Source organism: Rissa tridactyla, chromosome 6 (genome assembly GCF_028500815.1).
Source record: "Rissa tridactyla isolate bRisTri1 chromosome 6, bRisTri1.patW.cur.20221130, whole genome shotgun sequence".
Taxonomy (NCBI): domain Eukaryota; kingdom Metazoa; phylum Chordata; class Aves; order Charadriiformes; family Laridae; genus Rissa; species Rissa tridactyla.
The window spans coordinates 43478331-43502468 of NC_071471.1; the positions used below are offsets into that span (position 1 = coordinate 43478331).

The 24138-nt window shown below is 41.9% G+C and overlaps 1 protein-coding gene and 1 long non-coding RNA gene across 2 annotated transcripts in view; both read right to left on the reverse strand.

Moving 5' to 3' along the window:
- The window catches only part of CDHR1 (cadherin related family member 1), a 50517-nt gene extending 50381 nt beyond the window's left edge, over positions 1-136 (reverse strand). Inside the window, exon 1 of the mRNA XM_054207352.1 lies at positions 29-136. Coding sequence (XP_054063327.1) covers positions 29-97 — 69 coding nt within the window. The 5' untranslated portion in view covers positions 98-136. The remainder of the gene's footprint in view (positions 1-28) is intronic.
- Positions 137-12900: 12764 nt separating this feature from the next.
- LOC128910820 (uncharacterized) lies at positions 12901-20953 on the reverse strand. The gene is made up of 2 exons (XR_008466878.1): positions 18047-20953; positions 12901-15417 (listed from the first exon to the last, which is right to left on the reverse strand). It is a non-coding gene; the product is annotated as an uncharacterized LOC128910820 (long non-coding RNA).
- Between the last annotated feature and the right edge of the window lie 3185 nt (positions 20954-24138).

Genomic DNA, 24138 nt, shown 5'->3' on the forward strand with positions numbered 1-24138 from the left:
TTTGTAACCACCTCCCACAAGATCAGACCTTTGGTGTGACTCCATATGACTGTTCTTGTAGAGCAGTGTTTGCAAAGGCTCCATGTGGAACCAACATGTGACTCCAGCAGTGGCCTGTAAAGCTCAGGGGAACCTGCATCAGGCAACTAAGAAAAACAAATGTATTTTTAGTGCGTTTAAATTCACAATATGAGGATCCAAAGCTGAAAATTATGTGGGAGGGGATACACATAGAGAAGACAGATAAAAACATAATCCCTGTTACAGATTTAACCATGCCACCACTGTCAAAAGTAATATTAAACCACTGATAAAAATCACAGAAATGCACCTGCATGGTGCCCAAAAGGAGACATAAATAGCACGTAAATGTCCTCTCGCCTGCCTCCTCAATCTGTAACTAACAACACTTTTTTCTGCAGAGTATTTTCCTAGAAAAAGTGATGGAGAGCTCTTGTCAAAGTTAATAGCTGTCTGTTCCCCTGGTTGCATCCCCTGGGGATCTAAATCTTTAGGGCCTGTAGCTCCAAGGAAGCAAAATGTCTTGCTCCTCCTGAATTTCAATGAGTTTGAGCTCTTAATCCCCTTAGAGTTTGAAAACCTAGCTAATATGCGTCTATGCACACTCAGATACATACCTAACACAGCAACACTCTGACAGAGTATTTTTTTCTGTCAGAAAATATTCTTTGATCAAAGCTAATACAGCTCATGGAGACAAGTTGAGTTTGATGAATTTTCTCCTTGGGAAGAAAAGGGGCAAGAGGAGGTTTCAGGAGGGCAATATATTCTGTCCCAACAGTTTTAGGAATGGAAGAATCCCTCTTCTCCATGTAGAAGAAACTTTCTATTTCATATGTTTTTAGCATATCAAGTAGCAAGAAACATAAAAGAAGAATGAAATATACCCATCTGATCTGAACCAATTCGCTTCCCAGGATATTCTGTTTGTTTACTATTCAGTATGAAAACAAATCTAGAAGGATCCAATATTTTCATAACAAAAATTCTGGGTTTAGGTCACTGATTAGCAATATCTATGAGAGTTTGTTAGACAAACCAGATTTTTAGTAAAATAAAAGTTTAACTGTTGAAGGATGGTACCATAATACAATGAATATTTTTGCAGACTTCACCCCTTCAGACCTCAGCCTGGGTGTTCCAGTGCAGCATGGCTGCAACTGCTGGTTTGCGCACTGTGAAGCCCCCTGGGATGCCCCCAGGTTTTTCTTTCCCCAGCACAAACCCATACCCCAACCTGAAACCAGAACCTTCCAGGGCACAGGGGCCAGACACAAAACTAACCACACACAAGCCCCTGCCATTGCCTGCTCCCTTATCTCTCTGAGCCTTTGAGAATCTTGGAAAAACCTGGCCCCCAACAGGTTTACTTTTCTTAGCTCTAAAGCCCAATGGAAGCCTAAAACTAATAGACGTCTGTAACTTAGTATGGCTGACAAGAAATAGGCTTCCACCAGTACTGAGAGCTGCCCTTTCTCTGTTTCCACATCCCTGAATATGCAAGTCGCAGGCTGTGGTGGGTAGACCCTAGCTGGACGCCACGTGCCCACCAAAGCTGCTCTGTCACTGCCCTCCTCAGCTGGACAGGGGAGAGAAAATATAACGAATGGCTCGTGGGTCAAGGTAAGGACAGGGAGATCACTCAGCAATTACTGTCACAGGCAAAATAGGCTTGACATGGGGAAAATTAATTTAATTTATTACCAATCAAATCAGAGGAGGATAATGAGAAATAAAAACTAAACCGTAAAACACCTTCCCCCCACCCCTCCCTTCCTCCCGGGCTCAACTTCGCTACCCATTTCTCTACTTCCTACCACAGGGGGACGGGGAATGGGGGTTGTGGTCAGTTCATCACACCTTGTCTCTGCCACTCCTTCCTCCTCAGGGGAAGACTCCTCACACTCTTCCCCTGCTCCAGCATGGGCTCCTCTCTCTATGGCGCCATAGGTCCTACCAGGAGCCTGCTCCAGCATGAGCTTCCCATGGTGTCACAGCCTCCTTGGGACATCCACCTGCTCTGGCATGGGGTCCTCCATGGGCTGCAGGTGGATAACTGCTCCACCGTCAACTGCCATGGGCTGCAGGAGGACAGCCTGCCTCACCGTGGTCTTCACCACGGGCTGCAGGGAAATCTCTGCTCCGTTGCCTGGAGCACCTCCTCCCCTCCTTCTTCACTGGCCTTGGTGTCTGTAGGGTTGTCTCTCTCAAATATTCTCACTCCTCTCTCCCACTGCAGTTGCTGTTGCACATCTTAAAATATGTTATCCCAGAGGCGCTACCACTGTTGCTGATGGGCTCATCCTTGGCCAGCGGTGGGTCTGTCTTAGAGCTGGCTGGCATTGGCTCTATTGGATGCTGAGAAAGCTTATAGCACCTTCTCGCAGAAGCCGCCCCTGTATCCCTCCTGCTACCAAAACCTTGCCACGCAAACCCATTACATGGGCCCTACCAAGACAGTTGTCCTTGAGCCCAGTCACAAAGCCCAACCTAAAATGTAGGCCTGACTAGAACTGTGAAGAGAAGCCAACACTAAAACGGCATCTGAGATGCCACAAGAAGATGCCAAAACAAAAACCGCACCTAAGATACCACAGGACCACAGCCCCTCACACTACGCAGCAACACCAATACGAGCTCAGGATTTCCCCTATTGGGGGGGTGGGAGGAGGGCTGCTGACAGCCGGCAACGAGCAAGTGCCCCTGTTCTGTCCCTGGCATCCCAGCTGGCACTCACTGTCACCTGTGCCGGCAGACTGAGCAGAGAGGGCAAAGACTGAGCTGGTACAGAGATAAATTACTCTTTCCACATTGTGGGTGGCCCTTCCACCTCAGGGCAATCACATTAGAGCTGCCTACCTGGGGAATGCCTGCCTGGCATATAAATGTGAGGTTTTCATGAGTTGCATTTCAATCAGTTTTCGGATGCTTACATGCATCCGCAATTTAAAAATGGAGAGAAAAATAAAATTAAAGAAATAAAAGCGATTAAATTATCTTCCACTGCCCTGTTTTGATTTATATTAACTATGTACAGTCTTCAGATTTTATGGCTGCTTCCGTCTGAGTTAAAAACCCCTCTATTCTTGATTCTGGACAGTATTAAATAAGCAAGTTCACATTCATGTAATAACAGCTCAAGCTACTTTTTTTTCCTATGCTCATCCTCCAATTCTGGGTGCATCTGACATTAAGCATTACTTTGGAGAGGAATATTCAGCATTTTTTGTGTGTGCATTTGTGTGTGTAAATAAATTCAACATAAAAAGTGCTGCAAAATTTATATAAACCTCAACATGTGCAGAAAAAGTCCGAATTGCACTCTGGCCTTCCCTCCCTAAATCACATGCTAAGAGGAGCTGTGGGAGTTACCACCGATGCCTGGAGTCATTCTGCACAGAGCGATTCACTCAGAATTGCTTTATGCAATAGCCACGAAGGAGAGAAGCGAAGCCTCAGCCATTTTCAAGACTCTTCTCAAAACTCTCCCTATTCTCACATCTTTGAATATGATAGGAAAGTTCCTATTTAGCTTTGAAAGCAAAGCAAGGGGAGCAAGGGGTTGGCCTGCGACATACACCACAGGTAAGACAGACACCCTAACAACCCTGAGTTTGACACAGCTGTACCCACAGCTGGGCTGTTCCTTATACACCGAAGGGTCAGTTCACTAGCAAGTCCCACAGCATGGCGTGAGCAAGAATTGTCCAAGCTGTTCTCCAAACGTCTTAACAGCAGCAGGACGTGCTAATGTAAACACAACAAACGCACTAGTTGCTTAGATGTTTGCTCTCTGGCTGGGGTCTGGGGGCGAGTCATAGTGCTCTTTGTTTCAGCAGAGCTGAGCCAGTATAAGCAGAGAGTTGAGACAAGGTTAAATGCACAGTTCTCACTGTAAACAAAAGAAAACACAAAGCTCTCACCTCTCCAAACCACATAACTCCTCCCCCTCAGAATCTCCCCCCAAAGCACTGAGAGATTATCTATACTGAGGCACATCACCACTCTCCACCAACTTCCATTACTACAGAGTACAAATGGTGGTGAAAATTCCGGAACAACTGCTGATGTCCATTTCAGGTGACTGTTTTTGGTGGTGAAGAATTTTACACAAGCTATGCTTTGCATTTTCCTAGCACAGCACCATAGCTTCTCTCTGGCTGCTGAGAGAAACCATGGGCAGCGCTGGGGATCTGCAAGAACCTGAGCGAGTCTGATGGCAGGAGCGAAGTGCCTAAAATCCCTCAGATGTCTTCATGGTCCATCACTATACGTTTTGAATTACCAGCTATAAGAGGGAAGTAGATTCACAATACAGTAGGAGGAGCAAAAGAGAAACAGTCCCATGTTTTTGGTGGTTAAATCTAATCAGAGACAGCATGCTTGAGCCCTTGGCCATGATCACCAAATTCTGATCCTCCCTGTTGCCAGAACAAATATGCCACCTCCTAAATAAGAGTTTATGCATCTCTCCACAGCCCACTCCCATCATTTGGGATATGCAAATGTGTTAAAATGACTTTGATTTTTTTACAGTCCTGCAAGATTCAAATACATGCCAATAAACACCTCTTTCTCCCTCTCACTGTGTTATTCTCTTGTTACTAACTGAATTAACACCTTCACATCTAAAAGGAAAATGATCTCATTGTTACAGTTCTGACTCACAGGGGTCTAAGTTCAGTTTTCATCTCTATCGCAGACAGTCTATAAATAATAAGCCCAAGATCATTAAATTCACATTAAAGTCATCAAAAGATAGTGATGTGATCATTAATGATCTTGGTCAAATTTATAAACCTCTCTCAGCTCAGTAATAGAAAGCTGAAAGCAATACTGTACTGCTTGGTTTGAGGAGTTTAAAGAACATGAGTTATAACTCAGCTGTCCACACGCCCATTTTTACACTGCAGCTCCTCTGAGCAGCTACACTAAATCTCAGCAGTGTACAGGAGAATGGTAAAACCCTGGATAGAATCATAAAATGGTTTGGCTTGGAAGGGACCTTTAAAGGTCATCCAGGCCAACCCCCCTGCAATGGGCAGGGACATCTTCGACCAAGCATGTTGCTCAGAGCCCCGTCCAACCTGACCTGGAATGTTTACAGGGATGGGGCATCTACGACCCCACTGGACAACCCATTCCTGTGTTTCACCACCCTCATTGTAAAAGATTTCTTCCTTGTATCTACTCTGATAAAACACATACCATGAATAAAACTGGTAACTCAACTGATTAAGGAAGATACTCCCCACAAAAAAGGAGAAGAAAAATATTCCTCATTCATGGGAAGGAAAACCAAGATTCAAAGGGGTGACTACAAGCATCTGACCACAAGCATTATGTCAACTTGAAACTCCTTAGAGCATCCTATATTGGATAACAAGAACAGAAGCACCCAAAATGGCTGGATGCTTTTGAAATTCTGTGACAAAGTTTGGGTAAACAAATAATTAAAGCTTGCCCACAAACTGCAGTTTCTTCAGGCAGGATATAGCACATTATCTTCTTCCTCGACACAGAAAATCTTGGCAAAAGCCATGTAACCAGAAAGCTTAATTTCCTTTCAAGAGCTAGGTTTTCTGGTACTTGGTTACTTCTCAGTGTCAGAAAGCAATTTCTTTGGTTTGGCTTATTTGTCATTTTTAATAATTGGATACACTTTTAGATTGTACGTGATCTACTTTTGCTCCCTTGTGTTTATAAATAAATTGGAGAGCTTATAAATTAAGACTCACATGTTAAAATTAGCAACTTTTGTCTTGGCCTTTGACAAAGTATCTGAATTAAAAGGATCAGTAAAAAAATTCCACTCATCATCACTTTTTCTAATATAGAAAACAATTTTTGACCTCAAACATTTTCATCTTATTTCTTTGGAAAATGTTCATATTGCAGTAAAACCATATTCAGATTTGAAATATTTTAGTTTTTTATGTAAAAATTGTGCTTAATATTATTCCACAGAGAAACTGAAAATTTCAGGGGGAACAAAAACATGGATTCTGTCAAGACTTTCCCAGAGAGAAAAGCTCTGTTTTCCATCCTGCTGTACAGACTCTTACTGGCAGAACCCCCCGCTCCAGCCATTTGTGAGGAGTGGATATGCTTTTTGTTGCAATGGAAGCAGAGGAGGAAAGAGGGAAGGGGGTAACTTTGTTGGGAACAGGCCAGAAAGCCAGAGAAATCAAGATCACAAACCTTCTCCCAGCTATGCAGTCTCCTGTTTGCATTGCACCTTTCACTCTGCGCATACCCTCACACCTCACAGCCTGATTTCATATTTGATCCAGAGCAAAGCTCGTCTCCATCATCTTTTGGGATGCACCTTTTTCTTTTGGTAAGCACCTCCCCCATTGCCCCGCTGAGGAAGCACTGTCACAGCCTGGACACACCTGGTCAAGCACAATTATGCAGAAACCTCTGTCAGCGAGGGCAGCGGCACATGAGGAGCTGCAGGGGTGTCACACCAGCTTCCCTTCCACAGGCACGCCGTCCCCAGCCCAGGCACCCATGGCTCTCTTATCAGCACCGTACACAGCTCTCCATAAGCCAAGAAAACTTCATACTGTCAGACGCTGATGAAGGATTATTGAATAAATTAACAGAAAGAAAATACATTCCTGAATAATCATAATTCTTCTGCCTTCAACTGTTTTGGAGTAGTCCCATTGCTGAACACGGGATGTGTACTCACATGTACACATATATAACATCCTCATGTTAAATTTCTTTCATACGTACTTACATACAAAGCACTAAATAGAGCAAGAAACTTCTCATATTCTATCTAAGGCTTTCTAAGAGAGCAGGTACACAATCATATCCATACACAATCTCATACCTGTGAAAATGCACTTTATAATCATGACAAAATCTGAGAGTGAGGCTTTCTAAAAAAAAAAAAAGAAGCAAAACTGGAAGCCTACCAGCAGTAAAAATATTTACCTGTGTTCACTCCCACTGCTATGAAAAGCTAGAAGGAAGTCAGATTCTTGTTCCAGTAACTGCTAGTGAAGTGTTGTTGTGAGGTTACAAGACAGACCTTGAACGAGGAAATACTCACTTTATTGTTTAAGCATGTAAAGACCAAGACCAAATTATGGAGGTGTATCTGGTCGGTATCTCATAAGGCATAAAACAATGTCAGATTTTCCTGTCCCTAACTCCTTAAATGGCCTGGTACAACTGAATCAGACCCAAATCTTCTCTTGCTGGGGAAGTGTCTTAAATGCCAAACTCCACACGCATATCTAAATAAAACCAATTTTCATTCTCTGTGGGCCCCAGTTTACTGGACTTCTGATAGCATCTCTGCTAGGCACAAACTGAGAAATGACTCGCCGTACTGCATCAGGAACCAAGACAAGTTACCCGGGTAGCAGAAAAAACACGACAAGGTAATGGTTTAGGAACAGGAAGAACCAAGGGCTCCTTAGGACAAAGTGGTCTTAAAACCTGAATAACACCATTCTGTGTGGGCAGACAGCCCTGTTATTTCACATACCACAATATATTTAAGCCATGCTACAGCTTTACAGAACACTGTCATGAGGGAACCACAGCCGTGACGTTCTTGTCTCCAAAGGAATTAAGAAATGACAATGGGAAGAAAACAGAGGGAAAGCAGACACCAAACATCTAGCGATTTTAGTATTTCCACAGTGACTTTCAAACAAATGTCAAAGTGCTTCCCAACAAACTGTGGTGGGTTTTTTCCAGATAGGTAAAGAGACAGTGCTTTCGTCTCCTCAGAAAAAACCTGCTAGTCTGCAAAGCAAAAATCTCGGAGCACTTGCCTGTATGATTTATCATGAGTTATTGTCATTCACTGTGGGTGGCAGCAGAGAAGGCTTGGTGAATTCCTGGGAAAACGCAGTAACTCTCCCAGTGCTTCATCTCAAATACAGATCTTCCTGATTGTAGTCTGCCAAAGAGTGTTTTATAGTGTTTGCAATAAAGGCGCTGCAGGTAACTGGGGAAAGGAGAACATTTGCCACAGCTGCTAAGTAATTAAAGTTTCTGCTAAGCAATTTTACTAGCTTAGAAGCTTTTAAAGACCGCTGCAAAATCCATTTACAATTCAGTAACCTTGCTTCTTTGGAAGCTACAGATCATTCTCCTCTTTTTGCTTTGACAGGGATAGAAAAAGAACAAATAGTCCCTAGAATATCCAGGTATATTTAGATAGCCTACATTCACTTCAGCAGCATGATCTCTGATGGATGTGGTGCCATGGAGCATGACACAGATCTGTGTGAAGGATGCCATTTAGCAGCAGACAGTCAGTATTTACGGAAGAACTAGTGTTGTGTATTGTTTTGCCTGTAAAAATAGTATATATAACTCAGAGTTGAGGTGCGAATAACGAATGAATCACGAGTTTATAGTTTGCTGTGTGGCTGAGAAAAATAACAAGAGTTGTCAAGGCAGAGGAAGGAAATGCCTGCGTTCTCCCCATAAATCTTCTGGTTGGCGTGCATGCTATGGACATCATTGTATATAAACCCTGATTACAAGGCAGTAACATGACTTGTTGAACCAGTGGACGTATGAAAATTAAAGGTGCTCCTTTCACTGCCACGTCTAACCAAACTCAGCTCTTCAGTACAGGAATGGCATGAATGCAAAGACTGCAGGTGAACTAAAGCCCTCGCTAGAGATCAGCTCTAGCCCACAGCAGCACTTCAGCCACAGGGGCTGGCACACTCTTTGGATTTCACTCAGGTAAAGGTGTGGCACTGTGGTTGCAGCGGGTATTCCTGTAACCTCCCTTGTTGGGAATGAAGGCATGTGCCTTCACCATTTTCAGAAGGGAACCCCACAACTGAGCAACTCTCAAACTGGACTAAGTGCTGAGGTACTTACCTTATTAGGATCTGGGAGGTCTAACTGGCCAGGGCAGTTATCTCAGCCTTTGCCTTTGATTGCTGTATTAAGAGGAAATCTGAGTATCCAGGCCACCTTACACCAAAGCAGTGCTGGTCCTTAACCTAGAAAGCAAGGTATATTTCAATAAATTGAATTTCCAATAAATACTTAGCTTTGAGGTAATTTACCTTACCTCAAAAAAGCGTGGGACTATCACTCTATTCCCTGATACACTTTCCAGCAACTATCTAGCCTTTGTCTGGAGAGATTTCTACAGTCAATAGTCCTGTACATATGTTGGTTCTCAAAACAAGTAGTTTAACCTGGCTAGAGCCCAGAGGTTGACTCTTCATGCCCACTAGCTTTACCTATGAGCACTGTGCTCTTACTGTCTCCTCCCATGCCTTCAAGTACTTTATCTCAAAGTACTGTGCTTGTTTGATTTTTTTTTTACAACAATCTGTCAATAAAATAAATCAGTAGAACCACACAGCAGGAATCTCAACAACAGATGTTAATTTGAGGAATGAATAAAATATCTGGGAACAGACTTCCATATCTGGTAACTGAGATTACATGATCCAAAGTTACTGCAGTGAAGGCTGAAATACAAATTAAATGACAGAAAAATCCCTACTCATACTGTGACTTTAAGGTGATTGCATGGTGCCTTGAAACAGAGGTGCTCAAATCCTGTAACTGAAACTGTCCTTGGTACAAAAGTAATGCCTGGAAACAACAAATGCAATGCAGCACCATTTTACACCATGTCTTTTTGACAAGGTGCGCTCCAGTCAGTGTCATGGACAGAAATTCATAAAGTCAAATGAAAATGATTCAGCACAAGGAGAAAAACTTGAGGACATTCAGAAAGCAGAAGAATTTCTGTGAGATAAGATCGCACATAGACAAATAGATGGGGGACCATCATGCCAAAAGACGACTTCTCTAGTCAGTGAGAATAGCCAATGAGGAAGATGTGGCATCAAAAATGGTAAAATCATGTCTAGGAACAGAAGAAAGCATGGAAAGAAAGTTGGGGAAGAAAGTAGAGAGAAAGTTTTGTTCAATTGACAGGAAAAGGTGCAAAGCACATTTTGTAATAAAATTACGATGAGCAGGTTGACTTCACTTCTCAGACTTAAGGATCTGTTTCTAAAACTGTTGAGCCTTGACTTAAATTGGTGGAAATCTAGGGGACTTTCTTTCAAGATTAAAGGTGGAGTTTACGAGGTTAAGGTCAACCACGCACATAGTGCTTTGCTAGGCGTAACAGCTCAGATTTTTTTTTTAAATGTCCCTTTTCATCAACCACTCACCTGAATATTTTTGCAGAAGAAAGCAACAAGATTGGTATATATGTAACTAAGTGAAAGGATAACGCTAGATTGTTTAACCTTGGTACATTCAACCAACTTCAAGATAAGAGCCCAGGGACAATTGCCATTGTTTATTGTTTCCTAAGTAATAAAAAGTTAACAACTCAAAAGCCAGTGAGTCAGAACGAACGCTTTAAGGAGGGACTTGCAGACACTGCTGCATTCTCTCATCTCATTCAGAATCTTGTTTTCAACCATCTCACTGTTTCTCAGATAGTCTTTGTAAACAGATGGATTTCACACTTTTTTTCTGTATGAAAACATCTTTCTTCACAGGCATATGGATCTCTTGGGGAAAATTCTGGGATGCAAATAGGTTTTAGCATTGCTCAGTGAAAACGCCACACAGCTGGCACTGACTGTGACACAGGGCTCTGCAACAATTCAGGAAGTTTTGTCTGGAGAACCCACCTAGCAAGGACAGCATTTTCCACTGCACTTCAGTTTGCGGAGCTAATTTTAAGAGCACGCTACAGAGATTTGATTTTCAGAGACAATGCAAACTGTCTTGGCTACAGACTAAGCAAATGGTGCCTCAGGAATACGTCTTTTTTTCCCCCTGAGGTTGGGATCAGTGCTGATGACCAAACAATACCACAGAACCCAGCAGAAAACCACTTTTTTTTCACTGACCTAAGTTCTAAGTGCCATCTTGCCTGTCAGGTGAGGGAAACCCTGCTGCCATTTAGCTTTTGGACTTGGAGATCCTATTAGCCAGGATATATTAGTTGCTTTGACTGCACTACACTTAATCACAAATGCAAATGGATGTTAATACAGTTAGGAGACTACAAGTGCCTGGAGGGCAGTTAATCACAACCATCTATTGAACAGGCATTTTTGTGTATACTGAACTTTTGAATGTTTGGGCTTGAATGCCTCCTATATAAGGTTTAAATCTTCATCTGTGAGCATCTGTGCTATACTGTCAGCTGGGGCTAACCAGCTCTTGAACTAACATCTTGGGTGCAGTTTGAGTCTCTGATAGAAACCGGACTTGGTGTGACAGCTTCTTACGACTACAGAGATTTTTGTGATTGCGTCAGACTGAAGAAGACGGACAAGTCATATTTAGTTTAGGATTTCTCATAGGCGCATAGTGACCCGATTTCTCTGCTAATGCATTCAGAGGTTGACCAGATGGCATTGTGAATGTAAGGTGCTTATCCCACAGCAAATCTCTGGCCTTCGCCACTCACTTGGGGAAGATGAGCCTGAAAACATGGAATTAAATCCCCCACCCCTGAAGATATTCACAGTCAATGCATCTGTAACACATAAATAAATGTTGTCACAAGGGCTGAATGATGATTTGGACAAATCCATATCCAGACACTGAATTTTTCTATAAGACTCCCACCCTTGAGACACTGAAAACAGAAGTAGTTTTTGGGAATTCCTTCTGCGCTGATAGTCCTGCTCTAAGATCAAAAGACAGAGCATGATGAAACAGTTGTGTGTTCAAGAACAATGTTGGTCATGCAATGGCTGCCGTAAGTCTCAAGATACTGAAGTGGTACTGGAAACTACAGACATATGCGTGTTGGAAACAACACCCTTGATCATGTCACTTAATGTAAGACTATGGAGCTCTTTGCTCCCCACCAGCATTTAAAAAAACATACTTGATGAGTCCTGCAGAGAAACTCGCTGTGATGGAGACAACTGCTCACATTTAATAAGAACTGGTTGATCCGAGGCAAAAAACCCCGATGTATAAGGGGGTTTTCCCCTCATCTTCAGCCTGTAAGAGGAGAAAGTCATTGCTAAGCTTTGGACAAATTCTCAGAACAAACTTCAGTAAAAACTGGATATGAAATAGATCTGCATTCACCATCTGACAATAGTTTGCTAAAACTATTCATGAGGGGGTAGGCAGTAACGTTGGACAAAATAGAATCAGGCAACAGATCTCCAGACTTGATCCAATGAACACTGAAGTCACCAGGAGTCTTCCACTCAGCTTTGGCAAGAATTGTCTTTAAGAATATATAAATCTCCAACAGGAAGCGTTCATTCCTCTGCTTTTATGTTTCACCTGAATTTATCATTTGAGTTGACAGTGTCCATGAAGGATTTTAGCTTTCCTTGGCAAATGCCATCACAAGAAATCACCACTGAAGTCCATACTTTGGATAAGCAGAACTTCTCCAGAGCTAAAATCCTGAATTCTTCAACTATATGTGGGCCCTTGCATCAGCTGTGGGCCACACAGTCTAGAGGGCTGAAAACCAAACAGCAAGAGTTCCCATTACACCTTTTGGAGTCATATTTTGTATAAAGAACACATAATTTTATTTCTTCTAATACCCACTTTGAAAGAAGAGATACCAAAACCTGCCTCTGCCTCAGCACTCCCTGTCAGCAGCGATGATTTCTCCCATGCCCCTGACAATTCATAGTCATAGCGCCAAGTAAGACAGACCAATTTGGTGTTAGCTGGTGGTACTAAGCTCCAAACAAAGCAAGGGGCCAGCCGGCTCACTTAGCTGACAAGGTCAGACCAGGATCCAACATCTGTTCCGGCAGGCATAGGGATACTTCAGAAACATCTTTATTGGAACTTGAAGGCTGTGCAATTTTCATGCTTGACAGCCGAATGCACACAAAAACACAAGATACAAACAAATGCATTTGTCAGCTTGGACAAGCTAAATTTACTGCATTATATAAGCATACAGCTTGTGTACTTTGAAAAGCCACTAAACAAGTCTGTTTCTCCACAGGTAATGCCAAACAAATATACATAGAAGTGAAAGGAAGACAAAAGGAAGAACAGATGCCGGTGAGTGAAGCCATGATCAGATGGTAGCTCTGTTCTACCACATGGGGAACATGGCCTGGTACATAAAAGTCAAACTCTGTTGAGGAATCACCTTCAGGGGCTGACACATGACATCCCGATACCCCTAGATGAAACAAAAAAGCATGTTTGGGCAGCAGTCACAATTCACGCTGAAATAATTTGAGGATTCCTGCTTTAAGTTTGTTCAGTCAAGACCAGAACCTCCCACAAATAACATTTTTAACTTGAACAGCCCTCAACCTTAGGTTGAGGCCTGTCTGGGAAACAGTAAAAATACTCAGGTGCTTTGGATGATGTCCCCGTATCCCTCCAGACACCCAGAATATTTCTGTAATTGTGCTTGTGGACTTTGGGGCTTATGTTTTTGCAATCAGAGAGAAAGTTTTTCCTGAAGGAGGATCAGAGGGTGTGGAGCACACTGGATGGACTGGATGGATGGTGGGGGCAAAGAGAAAAATCACACAGCATTTTTCAGATACAAAAGAAATGGGCTTAAGCTCACAATAGAGCACAGAATCTTCATACCTTTTAGCAATGCTTTATACAGAGCTGTGAACACACACGGCCATATTCAACAGAGTAAAAACCCTGCTGCAAACACATTTAATACCAAAAATGCTTTTTACATTTACTTATCATTTGTATTCTACAGATTCCTTCTGTGAGCTACAAAAGCCAAAATAGAAATAAAATATATTTGCCTAGTGATCATCAGCAGAACAATCAAACACTGCTCCTTCACCAACCTCCTGACTCAGATCTTGTGAGGAGGACTGGCAGCTCTTTTATCCTCGATAGAAAAATGCTACGCATGGTCAGCTCTTCAAAAATAGGAAGTGGAGAGTTAGGTCTATCTAATCTCAAAAGCAATAAGAAAATAAAGTAATAACAAGCACACAGAAGACCCAGAAATCAGTTCAATTGCTCAGTACGATAGAAACATTGCCAATATGAGAGCATGGCCACATGCAAGTGCCCATAAACTCAACCCTTGGGAATTGCATTTGCCTGTGTGGGTTACAACAGGCCCCTGGCTGTCCCCATTCAACTCCCCCAAATTCTGAAGGGCACCAAGACCACTTCTAGCATACTGAAAGCTATGTTAAGAGAAGCAGTACTTGAGTACTGAAGGAAAAACTACTATTGTCAATCTGCAGTTTGCCCAACAGCAGAAGAGCTTTCTACTCCTCCTCATATTCGCTAGAAGTAAAAAAACCCAAATCTATGAACATCCAAGTAATTCTGGTTTAAGGACTCATCCCAGGCAGAGAAATAGCAGCATAAGTTAGGAAAGGACGGAAGATACCTGAGTGAAGACCCCAGTCACTGTTAACGAGGTCAGCAGAGGGTGCTTCAGTTTTTCTGTTATTCAACCCTTTGGTATTATTCTTAGCACTTACTTTGCACTCCAGTAAGTTTTGTTTATTGAGGTGATCACACAACTCAGGTGCCTTGAAAGAACAGCTGCCTTCTGGCTTCCGGAGAAAGAGATTTAATCTGATTAGCCTTAACACCGTTTCAGTATGTTGTTTAATAACTACCTGATGACAATCTTCTAGGAAGTTAAAGAACAGGCCCCTTTGCTTTTAAAGCCAGATTTAAACCCCTAGATGAGATACTGAAGAGCTTACCACTGTACTTGAATCTGCTCCTTTACCACTATTTTAACAACCTGCTTATCTAGTTTCTCAGCCCTTTCTAAAAGATGAGCTCTTTCTCATTTGCTAGAAATTTACTTCCAAGTGGATTTCAAGCACCAAGAGCAAAGGCTGCAGGAAAAATAATCATGTGCCTAGCTACAAACAAAATCCTTCTGTCAATACAAAATAAATCATTCATAGAAAAGGTTAAATATGCATATATACTGGTAGCTAGAAACAATAACATCATCCCTTCCCCACCTTTTAGGCAATCCAAAAATGCAAAACAAAGTGATTCAGCCAGCTCTCCTCTTTCTCTTATTTGAGGAGCTAAATCCCTGTTTGCTGCGGAGGAATATGCAACCGACACAAAGTCCAGAGGCACCAGACAAGCCTTCCCCAAGTTTAGCTGCCAGACTAACATTAACAAGATGAAGGAGCCTGAGTGAATGAACAAACAGTACTGACTGAAGCCTTTCCCAAACAAAAAATGAAAGTAATATACACTCATGTCCTATCTGTGAAAGGAGAGCCCTCAACCAAGTAAAGCACTGTGAAACGTAGTGGCAGGCAGATGCTTTTCAGCCCGCTCCCAGTCATTTTAACTGCGGAAGGGGTCCAGGAACCATCGGAGGGCCTGGTGGAGGACAACGCTTGCAATATTTCCTTATTTCCATCGGAGTAATTTTGAAATTTATACCTGTAAAACAAAGATGGAAAGGAGAGAAAAATGAAGAGAGGTGTTTAATTGGAGGTGTGGAGAATGACACAAAACTTTAGTACCTGAAGCTGAGCTGTGTTTGTATTGGCAGGCTTACATTATTAGTGATCTGAAAATAAAAAGGGACGTGATGGCAATTTTTTTTTTTTTTTTCCTCTTCATAAGATTGCTGGAGATCACCCATTCCCAGCATCTTTTTTTCCCTGTACTGAGGCTGCACAATCACTGACCATATGATTGCTGCTTCTGGAAGTTTCCACAGTCAGATGAAGGTCTTCATAGACACAGGGGCAGCGCTACTCTCTCTCCAGAGCTCGAGTCCCACAATCAACACATTACATGGTATCTTCTCCTTAATATCATCACATTCACCATCTTTCCTAGACAGAAGCCACAAGCTGGCAGTGGCTTGAAACATTTGCTTTCTGGGACAGTAATTGTTTCTGTTGGAAGAATAACATTCTAGGACATCAATGGTTTTGCTTCAAAAGAAGTAGCCAGTGTGGTTGAATTATCCCCCTCCTTAAGCCACGCTGCATTAGCCTCTGAATGGCTTTGCTGCTTCCCCCAGGCACATGCCTGGCATGAAGAGCAGCGCAGAATAACACCGAAGAACTGTCAGGGTGCCTCGCCCGTAGACTGTATAACGTGCCCATAGAAAAGGCAGCAACATGGAAGCACAAGTCACCCAGAAATCTCACAACAGCAACAATACAAAACCAAGCCAACAGCGTGCAACCCCAGTCCAGAACCGCGTATGAAACAAAACACGGTGTTTCGCTTTGGGCAGTTGCTGCATTAGGCCTAAGCTTTTACATCTGCCTCTCGGTTGAAATGAATTCAGATCAAGCATTTTCATGTAGGCAGATTTGTAACAGAGACAAGCAGCCATGTGCAGCAGACAGGTGCGCCTTGTATGAAAGCAAATAAACAGCAATCCCTGACCCAAAAAAGAGAGCCCCAGTGAGCAGGCTGGAGTGCGCAGAACCAGGGCAGAGTCTAACAGGGGACAAGCCACGATCATCAAGTACTATTGGGTCTGCAATAGAGGAAGGCATTTCACATTCCCTTTGTAGAAGATCTTTGCAGTGCATTTACAGATTTTAACAGAGTGCGCTTCCTTTGTACTTCTTTCTTCCCCTCAGCATAGTACTTTCCCTTGCTCTGTGAGACTGGTATCACTGTATTTTACCCATGGGAAACAGCAGCCTGCTTTCAAAGGAACCTTCTCTTTGGAAGCACTTTTTATCAGAGAGAATTCATGGCTGTTGCATGAGAAAAGCCCGAAACGCCTGCTGTTTTGTCAGACAGCAGAAGGTACCTCAGATTGAAAAGTAACAGCTATGCTCATGGCATGAAATTTCAGTACTTTGGAAAGGCTATAGATTCAGCCAGCTGGGACACACGGTCTGTCTCAGGTCAGGAGTGACGAGAGCCACCTCTGTGCGTTCAGCACTGCATTCCCCAGTCCTTCTGCACGGGCCGGGAACTCACGGTTGTTGCCGTGGATCATTTATAGCTGAAGTCCTCAGTTGCTACTACACCTGCCAATTAAATAAGAAAGGAGCCCCAAACAGCTATAAACCCTTGACCCACAGGCATAAATCTGCAACGTGTTCACTGCCCCTGATACCAATAGGGCTCTGCGTATAAAACGAAGCACCGGGAGACTGGAAAGGATGGAAAGGCACCACATAAAGGAAAACTGCAGAGAAACACAAGGATTTCCACCTGGGTTACCTTAACACAAAAAAGAATAAAGCATTTAAGGTACTTTATCAGTTGGAATGAATTTGCTGTGAACTTCAAATTGGTAATTTTATGATTAAAAGATTAGAAGAGGGTAAATAAGTAGGAAATAGACTATTTTAGATCAAATTCACTACCTTTAAAGTTTAATGAAAGTTATCAGCTAGCCATTTTAATGAATTTAGAAACTTTTAAGATGTAAAATGTTGTTATCCTAAAAAGCATACCTAATCCTTTTATCCTAGACTTTTTCATGGTTTAGCTTTTTTTACTGGGGTCTCACTTAAACCAGGGATACTACAGACATACAGAAAGAAGCAAACTGAGTGCTTTCGGACTACTGATGGTGCCAAATCACCATAATAAGGATACATGAAAGTGGACAAGATTGCCAAGAGATAAAACTGTAATATTTACACAGGGAAAGCACTGATAATGATGGCAGAAGTTCCAATAACTGCTTTAAGAAACAATGATTCTTTCTGCAGGAAATCGTCCTTTTGCTATCAAAAGTAGCTCTAACTAGAACTGGAAAATTACATTAAATTCTTTCATTGCACATCAGAACAAGAAGGTAAGTTAACTCCCAGCTGACTTACTCCCTCCTTGCATTATCTTGTTCCAGAGCCAAGCAAATGAAGCTGGCTGCAGCCTTTTGCAGGTACACAGGGTGTTTCTTCCAATCCAAACACTCAATAAGGTGATGGAGAAGAGAGAACAATTTCTCAGTGGTACAATGAAGATAATACTCACCTGCATGGAAAATTCTGCAAAGTTTGCAGGTGGAAAAACCTCTAAGCATTGTGATTTATCTATAATGATTACCTAATTAATGTAATGAAACTGTAAATCTTATTACCTTTATGCACTTTTTTGTTGAGCTTGGGCAGTTTTGAACAGCAGACTTTTTTAACTTTCCGACCTAAGGGTGAAAAATATGTTAGTGAAAACAGATAGTGCAAATAGCCATACATATACACCAAACAGGTTAGAGTCCACAGACATTTTGATTACAGTTAAAATCTTTGAACAGAAAGATCTGTGAAACGAAGGATAGTCATGACTGATTTTTACATCTGTGCATAGCTTTGTCCCTAGAATGGAACAGGAACGAATTTGTTCTTTTCCATCACTAGTAGATATGCCAGATACATTGTCAAGATGTCATATGTTGGCAGGCAATAAAAGCAGCAAATTCCAGCTGCCTAAACCTCAGAAAGAGACTCTACACTCTTTTTAGAGTTACATCACTTAGTGAAAATATAAAAGATACCAACAGGGAAAAAAAAAAAAAAGAGTATCTCTGTGTCCATATGCACAGGAGGGTAGAATAAATTGCTTTGGACAGGCAAAGCCATTTAATTATTCCCTCCCTACTGGACCTAAATAAGTGAGCTGTTGATTGCACTTGACACATTATGAGCTGGACACATTAAAGTCAGAAGAAAGGTTGACTCTGGACCAGAGGTGGAGCAGAAAGGACAGAGGTAGGTGATTTCTCATCAACAAAATCTCGCATATGCTCAATGTTTCTGGAAATCCCTGTGGCACAGTTCTACAGCCAAGACTAGTGATGTTGGCTGCTCTAGCATCCAAGAGGTTTGAGGTGTCTTGTCACCATCATTTCATTCTGATGTAACAGGTTTTACACAAAATGTCCATTCATCTTGCACACCCAGCCAGGCACTTCTACTTTCCCATAAGCATGTTTATGGATAAGGGACAGTGTCCTTTGCACACCTCCTCCCCACCTTCCGACTCAGTGATGCACCAAACTCCTAGGGTGCAAATTAACAACAAAGAATGTTATTATAGGATCCTGTTTGTATTCATTTGGGTTTTATTTAGTATTGCTGTCTCCTGTCCTTCCTGGACAGGCTTCTGCTATGCTCCTGAAGACACATCTAGATATTCCCCAGCTTCCTTTGCACTGTTCCTTAGGTTTCCCTCAAGGGGGCCGGGAAACATGAATAAATAGAAATATAAAACGCAAAGGGAGCGGCAGAAGGACTTCAGGTACATATATGATGACATTGTTCTAGCATTCATTTCCCTCACCACAGCTTTGGCAAACAGTTCTAAAACTCAGAACAGACTCTGGTAAAGGAGAAAACGGGGCAGCTGACTTGACCAGTTTGAAAGACATTTTCCACATGTTTCTCCACACTCCTATTTACACATAAAGTGATTCTTAGGAGGTTTGTAGAACGTATGAAGCACAGCAAATCTCCTACTCCTGACCTTTGGACATTCAGCTTACTTGTTTTTCCTTATCTCATACCCATTCTCTACATCTTGTGTAAAATAAACACCATAGAACAATAATGGTGAGTCTCAAAGATCTACAACATCAAACATCAAATCTGAACAGGTAACTCTAAAAGTTACAGCTTTGAATTTTAAAATCCTACTAAAATGTCTCCCTGCAAACACAGAATGACATCTCTAGGGATGTGGCTATAGACAGATGGAAAAACCTCTGTTTTTAAGATTTAAACTGCTCTCTGAATTCGTGCGTGTTGGAGTACTGCAAAATCGTAACTGGGTGCTACAAGGTAATACAGTAATTAAAGTGTGGAGTATCAGTGGTAAAAAAAAGAAAAAAAAAGCCAAGACTGATTGAAGGTCAGAAGAGCTACTCTCACCTGTTTCACTATTCTATAAAGAACTTGGCATTTAATCCAGTTCTGGTGACCTGACTGTTTCATATTCCCTTGTTTCATAAGGGTAGAAACTTCTTCCATTAATGTGTTTCTCACTATTCAGAAGATAGATTATTTTACATTGGCAGATAGTTATCTACTGGAAAAATATAACCGGAATTTTTTTCAGAGGTGGGTTTCAGAACACAGATTAACGCAAAAATTAATCATGCTGTACTACATGCAACAGGCAGTAACAGAGAGGAAGCACTACAAACCAAAGCATTGCTACGCAACCACATTCTGCAGTCTAAGTCTTTTCCTAAATTAATTCTCTCCTTTCCAGTCATCTAGCTCTGTTTGTTTTCCTTAATTAAAATCAACATAGAGAACGAGCATTTTGTATCACAAAAGGAAAGAATAGGAAGAGAAAGGAGACAGTTGTGTTAGAAGAATATACTGTACCTTCTGCAGTAAAGGCATTGAGACACAAAAGAAGGACAAACAAAAAGCCACAAAGCATGAGGAGCTTCATCCTTCCAGCTGGCCAGGAGATGTCTTCAAGGAGGCTGAAGCAGTTCTAGTCTGCCTCCAGCGCAACCTTACCTTTTTATAAGATTGGTTGAAAGGAATGCCGTGTTCGGAATGGGTGGAGATTTGGCCTTTGTATTGCACTTCAAGGGATGAAAAGAAACAGCCCTTCCTATTATGAGAAGCAGTTTACTCAACAAAATCAGGAAGCTGCTAGCTGTAGAAGAGAGTGTCCTATCAGTTAAAAAGGAGCACTTGGCTTTGAGTCTTAGCATATACAGGGATGCTCTGATGTAGTGTCCTGTCGTTTACAGCAGTCTCCTTAGGTGACCTTGTGTGCTCCTTTGGGTGCTGGGAAAGGCAGAGAGCAGCTGAAAGGAAGCTGTATGGACATCGAGCTGGACTGAAAAGGTAAACAAAACGCAGATTTAAATCAAAGCAGTTGCCAATGTGTTGTTAACATAATTAACAAGACAGCCAGTTAAGCAGCAGATTGCTGAGTTTATTATTAACTTCTCAGTATCTATCATATCTGGATAATTAAGTCTGTTACAGAGATTCCAGTTAAAAATCAAGATTAAAAGTTCATCAAATTCAACATGGTATCAAGGTTCAGAGAACACGCATTAAAAAAAAAAAAAAAAAAAAAAAAAAAAAAAAGAGTCCTGCAATCAGGGATCAACTGCAGAGCTGAGACTCTTAAATAACACAGACGTTTACGATTGGCAGCATCTAATTCTCACAGTTTATTCTGATAAGATTTGGGTCTCAAATACCAGAACATGCTGTGAGCTATGCAGCCCTATGAGCTGGAAGCAGTACCTGGAAGCGGCTCAGACTTGGAATTACAGCAGGACAGAAGGCTTCGCTCTGCTGCACATATGTTGCCCTTCTTCACCTGGCCCCCAGTTTTCAAAGCTTTCATATTTCAGATTTTGGATTTGGCTTGTTTCTTGCACTGCACCAGCAGCCTTCCAAATCAGGTCACCCCTTTATCTACCAATTTTAGCCCCAAAATCTTATCTCTACATTTCTACCTAGCAATATCCAAATATTGTAAAGATTACTAATGCCTGACAGTCTTTTTTTTGCCAAGGCTGACATTAGTGAGGCTCTAGGATCAAACCACTAACAACCCTTGCTACAGATAGTATTATCTTCAAAGTGCTTTATAAGCAGCCGTGTCTCATCATTGGCATCATCGTTCAGACTGTAGTAAGGCTTTTAGTTCATGTCGCTGCTGAGCTTCTCAGAAGATACTTTTATGGTTCAGTCAATGACGCAGAGATAAACGAACAGCACAACAGAGTGTCCATGTTGGTTTTATGGACTCAGGCTTCTTTTGAGTAGTTGAAACATACAGATGTGAGCCATCATCTTGTACTTTTAAAATCAAGATTTTCGCTGGTTAACACAGAATCAATCCTTTAATTTGTATAGAAGTACTATACTCTATAGAAATGGTTAAAGCTCTCATGCAAAAACTCTTGTTACTTATTCTGACCATTTTAAAGCTTTTTACTCCCCAAACCAATTTTAATTTCACTGATTTTAAGGTGGTTATTTCTCAGATTTACACTCAAGGTCTTCCGTGCTTTTCTGTTAACAAAGAACGACCATTTCCCTCTCCCCAGCCCCCAAGAATGACTTTGTTGATAAAACAAAAAAGGAAAATCACGTCACTGAGTGCATCTCAGCTCTGCCTCTGAAAATAGCAGCTGCCTCAGTCAACTATCCTTCCTCCTTAAACATAAAGGTGAAGTAAAAATGAAAAAAAAAATCCTAAAAAAGGCACATTTAACTCAAACCTACTAAGATTTTATACCTGTGCTGGTTTTGGCTGGGGTAGAGTTAATTTTCTTCACAGTAGCTGGTACAGGGCTCTGGTTTGGATTTATGCTGGAAACAGTGTTGATAACACAGGGATGTTTTTGTTATTGCTGAGCAGCGCTCACACAGCGTCAGGGGCTTTTCTGCTCCTCACCCCACCCCACCAGCAAGTGGGCTGGGGGGCACAAGAAGCTGGGAGGGGACACGGCCAGGACAGCTGACCCCAGCTGACCACAGGGATATTCCATGCTATGTGGCATCACCCTCAGCGTATAAAGCTGGGGAAGAAGGAAGGGGGGTAATGTTCGGAGTGATGGAGCCCTGCTTTCCTGGAAATGGCTGAACACCTGCCTGCCACTGGGAAGTGGTAAATGAATTCCCTCTTTTGCTTTGCTTGCATGTGTGGCTTTTGCTTTACCTACTAAACTGTCTTCTTCCCAACCCATGACTTTTCTCACTTTTACTCTTCCAATTGTCACCTCCATCCCACCAGGGGTGAGAGTGAGTGAGTGACTGTGTGGGGCTTAGTTGGTGACTGGAGTTAAACCATGACAATACCTAAAGAATTCTTAATGTCTTTTTAGCATTGAATAGAACCATCTCCTTCTCTTCCTGTGTGCATGATAAGAAATAAAAAATGGATACAGAAGAAGAAAATAACCAGGTGAGATGGGAGACAAGTTGCATAAGAGAACCTCATCACATGATGGCTACTGATGTTTCTAGCTATGTTCATTTAATTAAACTGGAAAAGTGTTGGAATGTTAAATGCACTGCACTGCTGCCAACACCTACCTCAAAAAAGACATATTTTTCTTCTGAAATATTTACAGCAGAATATTGGCAACAGAAGTGTTTACAAAGACTTATTTTTCTAAATATAGATAACTGCATTGTAACTTTACCATCCACCCCAAGCATGTGCTACTTGGATGCCCTATTTGTTTTCTGCTTGGAAGAGGCAGGCTGCTACTCAGCCTCTGTTGTTACAACAATCCAAGCCTTCCAGCTACTGTGATGGGAAATGAGGCAAACCTGTATACTTACCTCTGCATGCCAAATACCCCTCAGAGGGGAAATGGAGCAGGTGGTGGGAAGCTCTGCTGTCTGCCCAGGGGAACAGTTTTAAATGGTTTACACTCTTGCCTTTCACCTTTTATTTCTGAGTTTGGAGAAGCCAAACCATTGCGCCAAAAAGAGCACAAAGGACTTCACCAGATGAGTCTGAAGTATTGCCCACAAACCTCCAAGTCTGCATGCAAACCAAGGGAGACTGCCATTATCTCCACAGCTTTCTTGAGCAAATAGGAAGATGTTACCTGCAAAGTGTTTTTAGCCCTCGGACCAGAGAGAATCAGTGATCGCTACTTCAAAACACGGCAGAACAGTCCATTCCTGTATTTTCTCCAATGTGTACGCAGCATCTCCAGCCTACATGCTCTCATCCATTCGGCTCAAGACACATCGCCTTCTATAAGGGAAACTATCCTTAGTCTTACGTTATTTGATTCTTAATCTGTATTTCACATAATCTGCCTATAACTTTTGCCATTGCTGTCTGCCTATGTCCTCTACTCAGCATGTCTGTGCCAGTAGCTATGCTCATTTAGGTTACTTTTTAAATATCTCCTCACCTGGTGTTTGCAGACACCTGTAGTTTCTGCCCTTGAGTCTGTTCTATTTTCATATTGCTTTCTTCCCTTCTGTCACTCCCATGCCTTTTTTTTTTTTCCTCTATCATCCACTTCTGTCCCAGTCTCCTATTTTCTTTATTATGACCTGGTAATAGGTGAACAATATTTTTTATTGCAACTGTTTAACTGATTTTATTTCCCCCCGCCCCACTTAAGCTATTTTTTTCCAGGCATGAGTCTGCTTTTTGGCAGAAATATTTTGACTTTCCAATAAAATACAAATGCATGAAAACCTAAGTGTTATTTTTTTTTGA